We start from the raw sequence: 13,329 nt of genomic DNA, 5'->3' as shown, positions 1-13,329 counted from the left end.
TGCTAATCCAGCAGACACTGAGAAGGCCTCCAGGACACGCCCCTTGGAAAGGAAGGAGCAAAGGGAGCTGCTCTCCTTGAGCACCTCCCCGTCCTGGGAACATTCACAGGGGCTGTCTCAGCTCCCGAGACAATCCTGACAGGGGACACGAAGCCCAACAAGGATGGGCACAGCTCCCGTCTCAGGCTGCAGTGGACGGGAACCGGGACAAGAGGCCCAGGCTGGCTCACACGAGGCGCCCTGCAGGCCCCCAGGGACAGCTGAGGACGGTGCTCAGCGTGCCAGGCGCTGTGCCAGGAGCTCACACGGCCCCTCCCCATCTGAGCCACACAGGCCGCTCAGCGGCCTCTGCCGCCACGTCTCACACACGACAAAGCAGACTTGGAGGCGAACTGCCTGGGGCCACAGACGCGAGCAGGCCGTGAACCCAGGACCCAGAACAGTCTGACTCCAGAACCAGAGTGCTTCGACACACCACACAACACCACACGCACACACGCACACACACACACACAGACACCACACCCAAATACCATACACACACCCCACACACGCACAAACACACACCCCACACACATATACACACACACACCACACACGGCTCACAAAGCAAGTGGGCAGCAAAACCAAGGCCACAAGCCACACGTTCTCATTTCCAGGCTAAAGCTCTAACCTCAGACCCCACCACTTCCCAGCTGGGGATGGAGCAAGGGTGAGACAGAGGGAGGCGGGGCTGGACCCTGGAAAGTGAGCCTGGCCTGTGCTCTGTGCCCTGCTGGACGCAGAGGGGAAACAGACTTGGCCACTGGGTGTGACTGTCCCTCCTGTGGGGCGATGCCAGATGCTGTGACACAGCTGGACCGACAGCCAGGTGGCGAGGCTGCCCATCCCCAGACAGCCCTGGCTGCCACAGTCCCTGCTGCTGAGGACTGGCATCTGGGGCCCACATTCCCAGCCGCGCTCTGCAGCGACTGGCGGGGCCTGACGAAGCCACCAGGCTCCAGCCTTCAGTTTCCTTAGGGTGAAATTCTCCCGGGCCTTGAGCTCTCGGGTTCCTGGGTTCAGAGATGCGGACACACACTCAGGACCCCGCACACAGCCCCCTACCGAGAGGCTGCCGACCCCTCAGGCAGAGCGGGCGTCTCCCCCAGGAGGGAGAGGCCCCACCTCCAGGAGGGTCTGGGGAAGTCTGGGAAGGCTCTTCTTAAACAGCAGCCTTTGACCTGGGACCCAAAGGACAGGAGCACGGACCAGCGAGATGCAGCGCGTCAGGGAGGGGCTGGGGGTACAGCAGTAGGAGCCCCAGTTCTCCACCCTACCCCACCCACACTGTCTGCCCTGAGACTTCACAGCCCCTCCCAGAAGAGGGTCCCCATGATCGCGGGCACAGCAGGGACTGGCTGTAGCCAGGGAGGCACAGAGCTTCGCACGCTCCCACTTGCTCTTCTGTGCTTCTAGCATTGCCAAGGGAAGGACACTCCCAGCCTAGCCTCCTGGTCCAGGGACACCTGATGAGAACCGCCCCAGCCGCGACCAGCCTGCCGCAGGGCCCCCAGGCAGCCCGCAGATGCACGGGCTGAGATCCGGACAGCGGACCCTGGGCTACAGTAATAACCCCTGTCTTTAGGCGCTGAGTCTGGGCTGTCTCTTACACAGCCACAGGCAGAAAATGCTCCGGGTGGAGCCGGAACGAAAGAGAAGAAATGAAATTAAGGGCTAGCAGCGTATCAGGCTTTCCACGCCCATCATCACATCCGATCCTCCCAGCAGCCCAGCGAGATATCACCCCATCTGAAAAGGAGCACACCGAGACTCGGGAAGGCTGAGCGCCTTGCCCCAAGTCGGATTCGGGCCTAGGTCATCACAACGCCTCCTCCAGCGGACCCTGTCAGCGCCCACCATCCCACCTCGGCGCCCTGGAGTGCGGTGGGCAGACCCCACACGAGGAGCTCCTGCACCCGCTCTCCCTGGGCCCCAAGCACCCTCCACTGCTGGGAAGCGGGAGCTGACGGATGAGGCCCGGCCCCCACCTCTTGAGGGAGACCCCCGTGCTGTGCCCACCCGTCTCCCGAGGGTACCGCTCCTGGCTTCCTCTTTGCCGCACCTCCTGAGACCACCTCCCACCTCACTCCTCCACGCCGAGCCTCGCTTCCAGGTTTCCAGGCCCCAGGCTCACCCCCTCCTTGTGCTGGGCCTCGCCCCTCCCATGGGGGAGGCAAGACCACGTGGGCACGAGCTTCAAGAGGTCACATCTGAAATCCTGGCTCGGCCGCTTCCTGAGGCCTGGACCCCAGGAAGACTCAGCCCGTTCCAGCAGGTCTACCCACCACACCCCAGGGGAGGACCGCCCACGGATCAAACGCCAGGACCCACGTGCTGGGGCCCCGGAGCCAGCCCCCGTGGGCTCTGCCCCCAGGACCCGGGCCCGTTTCTCCTCGGGCCTCAGTTCCTCACCTGATAAGGGACATCTCTGGCCGTGAGGCTCTGAGGATGACAGGACACCCCCCCCCGCCCCCGTTCCCGGCACAGAGATGGGACACGCTCTCAGCTCCCAGTCTGCTTGAGGCTTGAGAAGGATCAATGCAGACTCGAGCATCTGTGCCATCACCAGACCACGGCCTGCGCTGGTGGGAGTGCGGGCCCAGGAGACCCTGGCTCATCCCAGGCTGAGCTGAGCCTCATGAGAGCCACCTGGAAGCCCAAGCCTCTCTGGCTCTCCAGCCCCTCTGGAAATGACTTGTTTAGCTTCCGGAAATCCCAGGAAGTCTGCAAAGCATGCTTTGGGGGGGCTTCTGCCTCCTGACGGCCCCTGCACTTGCCCTAACGTGCTCCAGAAGCCCCAGCTGGGTCCCCACCCGCTGCTAACAGCAGAGCATCACTCTGTCCAGACCCTGTCTGCCCCCCAGGAAGCTGCAGACACGGCCACCGCCTCACCTGACCATCAGGACAGCGGGAAGCAGTGCCGCCCCAGCCAGGGTGCAGAGAGCTGGGAGGAGCACGGCCCGACACTAACCGGCAACGGCCAGACAAGCTGCCAGACCCCACCTGACTCAAGTCCGTCAGAGAGCTGAAGCTGCGGGGCAGCCAAGAGACTGGAACCCCAGGAGGACGGGCCAGGGGGAGGAGAAGCCAGGCGCCACGCACGCAGGAAAGAAGAATCCGGCTGGAATTTCCCCAGAGTGCAAAGGCTGACGGCGGGCTTGCAGAGCAAGAGACACAAGGGGAGAGCTGGCACCAAGCAGACGCTCTTCTGCAGACCTACTAGGTGCTCATGAGAAAGACGAGGGGTGGCAGCGTGGAGACAGCGTTCCTCAACATCATGGCTGCAGGAAAAGGAAAGAAACCTGCTGGGACTCTTCTCCTCTATGGGAAGAATGCATTAAGCCACTGGGGGAGGGGCAGCAAAACCTGTTACCCCCCAGGGCGCTGGTGAAGACCCAACACGGCTGGAGACTGGGTGAAAGAAAAGAGCTCTGCCCCTGCGGGAGAGGTAGGAACTTGCCCCTGGGCTCTGAGACCCCCAAATGCTGAAAGAGGAACAGGAAACTCTTTCCTGCGCAAGACCCACCATCAAGGCAGAGCTGGCTGCCACTAAGGGCATCACTGAGAAAGCCCTACCAAGACCCAGGAACCCAGGGCCTGCCTAAGGCTGCAGCTGGACCAGGTGACAGAGGACCTCCCCTCAGAATCTTCCCCTCTCAGCCAGCAACAGAGCAACCAGAAACAGCAGTCCACCCCTGAGGTAGGAGACAGGGTGTGGGGAGAAACCCCTCTGAGACTCAGACCAAAAGCTGAGGGTAGGGCAGAAACACTGAGGAAAGACCCTCTGGAAACTCAGCTTTCCACGCGAAGCACAAGGTGATGCTATAGGAATTAAAACCAGTCGTCACTCAAGTGCCCAGAGGGACAACAGAATCCAAACACAGCCCTCCTCCTACCAGACTGACTCACTAATGGCAAGAAAAGCCAGGCCCATTTCCAAGCATAAATACAACTGACTCCAATCTCTAATGTGGGCACACTGTGTCCAGCATTCAATCAAAAAGTACTACACATTAAGAAAAGAAAAAATATATATACACACACACACACACATATATATCCCAGTCAAGAAACAAAACAATCAACAGAATCAGACTTTAAAATTAATCTGATTAAAATGTTAAAGGATTTCATGGAGAAGATGGACAAAATGCATAAACAGATGAATATTTCAGCAGAGAGATGGAAGCTACCAAAACAATGAGATACGAGAGGAAAAATAAAAACACGATAACAGAAATACAGAATGCTTTCAGTGAGCTCATCAGTAGACCTCACACAGCGGAAGAATCAGTTAACACATTACTGACCGGGGGATTTTTGCAGAAACTAACGTCCATGGCCATAATACACCTCTGGTCAAAAATGTGTTGACCTGAAGATTGGTCAACAGAAATTACCCAAGCTGAAACACAAGGAGAAAAGAAGGGTGAAAAAATAGAATATACAAGAGCTATAGGATAGTATCAAACAATCTAACACATATGTAATTGGAATCTCAAAAGAAGAGAAGACAGAAGAAATATTCATAGGGATAATGGCTGAGAATTCATCCAAAAGTAGGAAAGGCATCAAACCATAGATCCAAGAAGCTCAGAGAACCCCAAGCAGAGTAAGCATCCCCCTCCCTGAAAAAATACATACCTAGACACATAATATTCAAGCGCTGAAAATCAAAGGTAAAGAGGAAATCTTGAAGGCAACCGGGGGGATAAAAAGGGCCATTCCAAAAGGAACAAAGAATCACAGCTGACTTTTCAACAGAAGCGATGCAAGCCAGGAGACAATGGAGTGGCAGCTCTAAAGTGCTGAAAGATAGGAGGGAGGCACGGGAGGATGTTCAGTCCCACAATGAACAGATGAGAGGAGCTGGAAAACAGGAAGTCCTCATCAGGTAATCAGAGGGAAGGAAAAGGAGAGGAAGAGACGGGAGGGGAAGAGCACACCAGACAGAGGGAGAAAGACTGGAGGGAAGAAGGAAGCAGGCGTGTTCAGACAGTCCTATGTGGCTGGTGAGAAAGGGGGCAGACCAGGTGAAATCAGACCACAGGACGATGGGCTACAGAGTGGAGTTTACCGTTGACTGAAGGCAATGCGGGGGGGCGGGGCAGCTAAGATGTGTAACGAGGGACTGCCTGAGGTCAGGTTTGTGTTTCTAAGAGGTCACCTCCACTGCAGAGTGAAAGGTGAACCAAGGGGGGAGGCCACGCAATAGTCCAGGTCAGACAGGAAGGGTCCCATGACCGTCTCGTAGCTGGAAAACAGGAAGTCCTCATCAGGTAATCAGAGGGAAGGAAAAGGAGAGGAAGAGACGGGAGGGGAAGAGCACACCAGACAGAGGGAGAAAGACTGGAGGGAAGAAGGAAGCAGGCGTGTTCAGACAGTCCTATGTGGCTGGTGAGAAAGGGGGCAGACCAGGTGAAATCAGACCACAGGACGATGGGCTACAGAGTGGAGTTTACCGTTGACTGAAGGCAATGCGGGGGGGCGGGGCAGCTAAGATGTGTAACGAGGGACTGCCTGAGGTCAGGTTTGTGTTTCTAAGAGGTCACCTCCACTGCAGAGTGAAAGGTGAACCAAGGGGGGAGGCCACGCAATAGTCCAGGTCAGACAGGAAGGGTCCCATGACCGTCTCGAGGGCTGAGAGCGTAGACGGACCTGAGAGCTTTTACTGGGTGCAGGAGCCACAGAAGCAAGTAACAAAGTGCATGTGGGGGCGGAGGGTGGGGGAGTGCGGAGAAGCCGTCACTGTCTAGGGGGAATGAGAAATGAGAAGCCCGGATGAGACCCTGGAGCTCAGAGTGGGGCCGGGGGTCTCTTCCTGTTCCACTGGTATCGGAAAGATGCTCTTCCCGGAGGCCCTGCTCCTTCCTCCAGAATCCTATGGGTGCCTCTCGAGGCTCTCTCTCCCAAGCCCCATACAGCGATGAGAAGAATGTTCCCCTGGCCAACCCAGGCGCTTGGACTTGCCCCCTCCTTCCCCAATTGCAAGCCCTCTTCATTATGTGCAAACATGCTGAGTAAGAGCAAAGGGGAGGGAGAGGGGAGAGGGGAGAGGAAGTAGGCAGTTGTCCTGCTCAAACCTCCTGGTACCTCTTCAGGCGTCTGCACGCTCTCCCAGGGAGCGGGGAACTGAGCGCTGGGTTGGGGAGCACTCATCACCCTGTGTCGCTGGAAGGGAGGGACGGTCACCCTGATCTTGGCACAAACATGAGCTCAGGGTGGGTGACAAGTCCCTCCCTGAAACCTTGCAGGCTGCTTCCTGATCCGCATTCGAGACCAGTCTCCTCCCCAGACTGTGGGAAAGTGCGATGCGGTAACTGCATGTGAAAACCTGGGGAGCGTCTGGCACAGAATGGATGCTGGGTGGGCGCCGGTTCCCATCCCCACTGTCCCTCTGCCAGCTCTTCCCGTGGCTGCTTCCTCTCCACCGTCTACAAGTGAAAACTGTACGCTCACATGCCGATACCGCCCTTTCCCCTCACTGGGCCTGTTTCTATCCAAAAAAGGAAACAGTCGCGAGAACACAGGACTGTTCTGAGGCTCAAACAAGGGAGAGGGAGTAGCTGCGATTGGTAATCCCACCTGCCCTCATGGCCGGCTCCCTGCCCACCTCGTCCATGCAGGCCCCCAGTGATCCTCCTCCTGCCTGGGCCCCTGACCTGACCCTGGGAATGACCACCCTGGCCTGTCAGACAGCTTTCGGCATCAGGGGCCTGGCTTCCCAGTATCACTGCGGGCTCCTTGAGGACAGCGTCACCTCATTCATGACACTTCCCGAGCCCCCCTCTCCTGGGCATGGTGACAGACACAGTCAAAGAAAATGAAGAGCTCTTCCAGCCTGGGGCCTGTGGGCCTCCCCGCCCCAGGTGTCTTAACATTTAAGACTTACATGAACCCATCAGGCCCAACCCTCTCATATTTCATGAGCAAACTGCAGTCGCACGGTGACAGGGCTAGAGCTGGCGCCAGATGCTCCCCCCTCCCCAGCAGTGACGCGCTGCTTCCCTCCTCATCAGTGACAGGAGAATGAGGATACACTTCAAGACAGGCGGGAACCAAAAGGAAAGGGAAGTCAGGAGGTGGGCGCTCTGGCCGAGCCACAGAGCATGCTCCAGAGCCAGTCTCCACGACCTTGGGGACCCCGGGGGCAGACACAAGACGTCTCCCAGACACAACTGGGTTCAACACTCAACATCCTGGGACCAAAGAGGCTATAAGAACGGATGACGACCAGCAAGCGACAATGAGAAGGGTCCCCCTCAGAAGGCACAAGGGGCTCCCACTGCTGGTGTCGCGGTGTGAACCAGCGTGAGGATGGACACAGCTGACGTCCGTGCTGCGCAACACGAGAGCCGCTAGCCATGCGGCTCCTGAGCTCGTGAAATGTGGCGACTGCCACCGGGGAACCGAATCTCTAATTTTATTTCATTTCAATTCATTAAACTTCAGTACCCACCTGTGTCTAGAGGCTCCTGTATCAGACAGCACAGTCCTAACCTGTCACCCGAGCTCAAACGTCAGAAACAGAAAAAAGTTCTAGAAGTAGTGGCGTGCTGTGGGAAAAAAGCAGGATCCACTTATTACTACCTTTACCACCAGACGTCCCCTGCCCTGTGAACCCCAGTTCCCCACCAGAGGGGGCAGGGTGGACAAGGGACCCTGGGGCCACCTGCAAGTTCACTAAGACCTCCTAGACTTGGGCACTGGAAACCCAAGGGGCCCCGTGGTCCCCTGCAAGGCAAGGAGGGGCCTCTGCTAGTCCTGACTACTCGCCCCAGTCCCAGCACCAACCACCCTACAGCTGCCTGTCCCCCAGCGGACTGAGCGCTCACTGAGGGCAGGCACCAGATGGGACTCTGCTCTGCACCCCCGGCACCTAGGAAAGCGTCTGGGCGCCGTGGGCGCTCAGGGAGTGAAAGCTGGCATCAACAGCACGAGCCTTTCCTGTGCTCACGGTGCATCCGGGACGGGAAGGAGCCCTGGCCCACCATCTCACTCATCCTCACAGCCACCCGGCAAGGCGCTGAGGTGGTCTCTCCTATCCCCGAGGAAAGCCCAGCTCAGAGGGGTGATGTCATCTGTCCGGGGCCATCCAGCAGGTAAGTAGCACAGCTGCGTTCAAACCCAGGCCTTCCAGCTCCAAAGCCAGGCGCTTAATCTCTAAGCACCAGTGCCTCCTACAAATCCACTCCTGGTGGGGAGGAGAAGTGGGGGAGGGAAGGGACGGGAAGGGAAAGGAAGCGTGAACTGGGCCACCTGAAGTTCACGTGACTCAGAGCAGTGACAAAAACCCTAAAATCCCAAAGTGCCCTGCGACTTCCATCCCAAAGCGCACAAGAGAAGGTGGGAGCCTCCCTCCGCCTTGAGGCCCGAGTCTGGCTGTCCTCCTCTGGAGGGGAAGGGGCAAGGCTGGCTGTGGACCAGGGGACCTGACTAGACTGACTGTCCTTCAGCAGCCGTGTGACTCTGAGCAAGTTCCTGCCTTCTCTGAGCCTCTGGATTAACATGGCAGAGCACCTGGCACACGGGACTCGCCAAGGGGCCGCTTCATTGTTCCTAGGGCATCCCAGGTCCCATCACAAAGTGCGAATGGCCTGTGTTCAAAGTAACAGTCCCTCCAAGGATCCCAGAGCCAGAGTCGCCTCTCCAACTATGCAATTTATGATGTGGATTTCACAGCAGGGGAAACAGGGGCTCAGAATCACCCTGGGGCAACGACTTGGGAGAACCCAGATCCTGCCCCCCCAGACTGCCCCTCCTGTTGCATCAGCTGCCGCTGGAGATGACTTCCAGGGCCCTCGTCCTCCGGTCGAGAGAAAACCTTTCGGGCAGATCTTTGGGACCAGTTCTTCAGTCCCCTTCGTGATCATTTCGTGTAATGAACTTTACAGGCAGTGTGGGTTGGGGGAACGGGGGATCTTCAGAAGCACTGGTTTCAGCTAGTGCAGGTCATCCTTCCTGAGAAAACGTCTCACCTATCCTGTCACCATCCCACAAACTGGATGAGAAGGATGGACTGGGCCAAGGTCGAGAACCAGGAAGAAAGCAAAGAAGGAACAGAAGATACTGGCCTACACAAAACCCAGGACTCTGCTTCTCCTTTACTCCTGGGCTCGTGGTCAGCTCAAACAAGCCTCACACCGGGCACGTGAGCTTGAGCATGTCACTTCACCTCCCAGAGGCTCCATGCCCGACCTGTGAAAGGGGAGACCACCTCTGAGCAGAGAGCTCTGAAGCGAGTTTGCTGTGATGACGAACACACACAGCGACAAAGCACGGCAGGTAGTCAGCTGTGCAGTTACTACTGTCATTTGCTCCTGGCTCACATAGTTCTAACAAGGGAGTCTTCAGGCTGCCCAGCCCTCAGGTAGAAGGTAAAAGATAAAAGGAGCAGGCAGGGGGCAGACGGACAAACAACGAGCGCCTGGAAAGGCTCTAAGGTCTGCGGAAAACATTTTTTAAGTTTTAAAAAGGAGGCTCCCTGGGGCTCTGTGCAAAGGGACCCCACACAAGGATCTCTGGCCACCGTTGGATTCTCCGTCACCAAAAGAAAGAGCCACGTGTTTACTCTCCTTGTGAAAAACTCTAGGATATGTTTTTGTTTGTCTCTGAAAGATGCAAGTTACAAACAAGATGTGAGTTTTGGTTACCTAGAAAACTTCCTTAAACCTACACCTCATTCCCCATCGAGGTGCCCAGAAAGAACCCCAGCAGGCCCCCAGTGCAGGGCCCCTCTAAAGGATCCCCCAGAAGCCCCAAGTACATGCTTTTCAACAAAGCTCTAAGCCTGGTCCTCCCCCAGCCTGCCAGCTACTTAACTTCTCACCCGCCATCTCCTTGCCATGAAATGGAGGGAGGACACAGAACCACAACCGCTCATCTGCAATTCCAAAACCCTCAGGAACACCCCAAACCAAGTTCCTCACAATTCACAGGGAGGCAAACCCTGCCCTAAACTAACATGAGACAATTTTTAGTCTTTATTGATCCCACTTAACGTGAGGGTTCAAAGTACAGCCCCACCACACCCAGCTGGGTGGGGGGGGTGGTCTTACATGTAGGAATGGTATCTGTGGCTCTAAAATCTGACCAATTCTGAATCCCCATACCTCCTTCCTTTCCTTCTTCCCAAGGATGGCTCAGCAGCACCTCCAGACTTTTCCCCACCCTCCACTGACAGCCCCTTCTCCAACCTTCCTCGGAGGACCGGGCGTACTCCTCGGGTGTCTGGGACCCTGCACAGCTGGGACAGCCAAGTGTACAGCTCTTCCCGCAAGCTACCCCCCTGCTCCTCCAACACGACCTCCAGGCTGCCCCCCTCCACACCAGGCGTCAGACGCACTGCACTGTCTGGATTCAGGCGTCTCCCTGCCTCTCCAATTCAGCGGCAGCAATCGAAACCCGCAGGAACGATCAAACAGGAAAGCTGCTTCTTTTCCCTACGAACCTCAGAAGGCAGTACACGATAATGTCTTATATCAGGTCCCGGGCACAGACCAGCCTGGCTTTAAATCTCTGCTCTGCCACTCATCAGCTGTGTGACCTTGGGCAAGCAACTTCCCCTCTCTGAGCCTCAGTTCCTAGACTGTAAAGTGGGGATGATCACCTCTACCGTACACGGTTGTCATGAAAATGACATCAGTTAATGCTGGGAAATGTGAATGCCCTGGGTTCTGCCCGACACCAGGGTGATGGAGGCGGCCCTGAAACAAGGGGACACACCAGGCACGCATTCCGGGCACGGCCAGTCCCATCCCCCACCCGGTGCCCACGCAGGAAATGAGGGACGCACACAGCCCTGCTGCCCCTTTTATCCCCTTCCCCAGATCACCACCAGGACTCTGCGCTCATCAAAGGCTGAACCGGGCCCAGGAACAGAGAGGTTAAGTGACTGTCCAAGGTCACACAGCCAGTTGGACAACGGGAGCGAAAGCAGGGAAGGGTGGTGGGCCTGGGCCTATCCTCCTGGCAGCTCCTGCCAAACCGGCTCCATCCCCACGGGACGCTAGCTGGCCATGGGCACCGGGGCCCACCTCCAAAGACTGGTTTCCCCAAACGCTGGCCGATCACCCCCCACCCCGCCCGGTCGGGTTCTGGGCACCGCGCCCTCGCCCTCCGCCCCCGACGGGAAGCCCCCGGCGCTGGCGCATCGTCTACGCGGGCGCGCCGCAGAGCCGGGCGGGGTCTGCCCGGGGCTCACCGGACTTGGGGTAGGTGACGATCCACACGTCGCTGGGCCGCACCGGGAAGTTGGCGATCTCCTCCATCTTCCCGCGGCAGAAGGGCGGTAGCCGCACGCCATGGAACTCGAAGTACTTGCTCTCGATCGGCGCTGGCGAAGGCACTCCGTGGCCGTGACGTCACGACGCCGCGGCGCCCAAGCCGGCGTGGAAGCCGCGCTCCGCGGGTATGACGTCATGGCCCCGCCCGACGCGCGCCGGCTGCCCTCCGCAGACCTGCGGTAGTGGGGCCTCCGGGCCCGACCTGCCCCACACCCGGCAGCAGCCACCCACCCGCCCCGAGGGCCGACCAAGACCTCTGTCCGCTGTCCTCCTCCCAGCCCTCCGTCCACATCACCTCCGTCACGCGTACATTCACTAACCTAGTGACTCCGTCATTCAGCAAGCGTTCAACACAGAAATACTCCAGCTAGGAGTGACCTTGAAGATTAATTCATTTATTCAACAAATATTTAGGGAACATCCGATCTGTACCAGACTCTGGTCGAGGTTCCCGACCAGTGAGACTGGCTCCTCTTGGAGCTTACATTTGTGAACAACGGAGATAATTTCAGATCGTAATGGGAGCTGTGAATAAGATGCTTCACAATATCCTGGGCGGAAAGGGGGCTGTTAATTGCAGATTCCCAGGGCCAAGCCGCAGACCTCGGGATATCCAAGGCTCTTGGGATCGTGCCCCGCAAATCTGCATTTAAAACGTACTTCTTATGCAGACCACATTTTGAGAACAACAGGATTCTATAGAGGCTTTAGTACAATCCCTCAACCATTCACTCAAGAAACAGATGCAGGCATACCTCATTTTATTGTGTTTTGCAGATGTTCTGTTTTTTTACAAATTGAACGTTTGTGACAACCCTGCATTGTCAAATGATGGTTAGCAATTTTTAGCAATAAAGTAGTTGTTAATTAAGTCATGTACAATCTTTTTCTACAAGAAATTATGCTATCGCACAGTTAATAGACTACAGCACAGTGTAAACATAAGTCGTGTGATTAGCTTTACTGCAGTATTCGCCCCATTGCAGTGGTCTGGAACCATTCCTGCAATATCTCCGAGGTATGCCTGTATTAAGCACCTACTGTGTGCCTAGGGGAACACAAAGATGAAAACGATAATGTCCTGGCCTAATTCTCTGAGGTTCAGTGTCCCTGGCTTTGAAAAGGGAACAATAATCTCTACCCCTAGGTACTGTAGTTGAGAGGACAGAGAAAACTACACCAGCAAGAATCCAGAGCAGAGCAGGTGGACAGGACCTACTTGCTCTCTCTCCTTCGTCCCCTGGACTGAGACACTTGCAGTCTGGCAAGGGAGCCACACACGTGGGCTGAGAGGTGTGGGCCACATGTACACGGTGGATGGAGAGAACAAGGAGAGCATTAACTCACCCGTGCCCCCTGCAGTGGAAGCGCAGAGCCCTAACCACTGGACCGCCAGGGAAGTCCCAAGGATGTCTTTACAAAAATGAAAGAGAAGATTCCAAGCACCAAGACATTGTTAAGAACAATTAGGTAATGGCACAAAGACAGGTAGCCAAAGGCTAGAGGAATTGAGTGAATGAATAAGCTGATGTTTCAGGTGAGGTTCTCACTATGGAAGAGCAAGGGAGAACCCTTGCTCTTTTTAGATTGGGGTCTAAGGTATTGACATGAATTTATTATTTGAAAAACTATCTATTTCTTATCTTTGCTGAAAAGGCCTTTAGGTTCTGTATTCCAGCAATACTAGGCACAGTCAGTGTCCAAATCTTGGTTTCTAAATACTTCCCACCAAAAGGAACCAGGGTTTCTTGGAGAAAAGACTAATTCCACAGCTGGGCAAAGAAAGTGCAAGATGAGCCTAAAATATCTTTGGGGGCAAAATAAGAAGAAACTGTCAAAAATGATGGGAATAGGTCAAAAGAACACAGGAGCTGGTTTGAAAGATCAAATGAGGAGCACTTTGCATATGTTAGACAAGAATTGGAAACAATTCAAATGTCCATCAACATTAGGCTGGATAAATTGTGATGTATTCATACAATGGAATTCTTACTACATAGTG

The 13,329-nt window shown here is 56.0% G+C and overlaps 1 protein-coding gene across 1 annotated transcript in view; it reads right to left on the bottom strand.

Annotated features, from left to right (window-relative positions):
• The window catches only part of SULT4A1 (sulfotransferase family 4A member 1), a 30,905-nt gene extending 19,542 nt beyond the window's left edge, over positions 1-11,363 (bottom strand). The window contains exon 1 of the mRNA XM_024737629.1: positions 11,246-11,363. Coding sequence (XP_024593397.1) covers positions 11,246-11,312 — 67 coding nt within the window. The 5' untranslated portion in view covers positions 11,313-11,363. The remainder of the gene's footprint in view (positions 1-11,245) is intronic.
• Positions 11,364-13,329: the final 1,966 nt, after the last annotated feature.

The sequence above is a fragment of the Neophocaena asiaeorientalis genome, unplaced genomic scaffold, assembly GCF_003031525.2.
Source record: "Neophocaena asiaeorientalis asiaeorientalis breed wild unplaced genomic scaffold, Neophocaena_asiaeorientalis_V1.1 scaffold242, whole genome shotgun sequence".
Classification (NCBI taxonomy): domain Eukaryota; kingdom Metazoa; phylum Chordata; class Mammalia; order Artiodactyla; family Phocoenidae; genus Neophocaena; species Neophocaena asiaeorientalis.
Note: the sequence above shows the minus strand (reverse complement) of the source record. Positions and strands in the feature narration are given on the sequence as shown.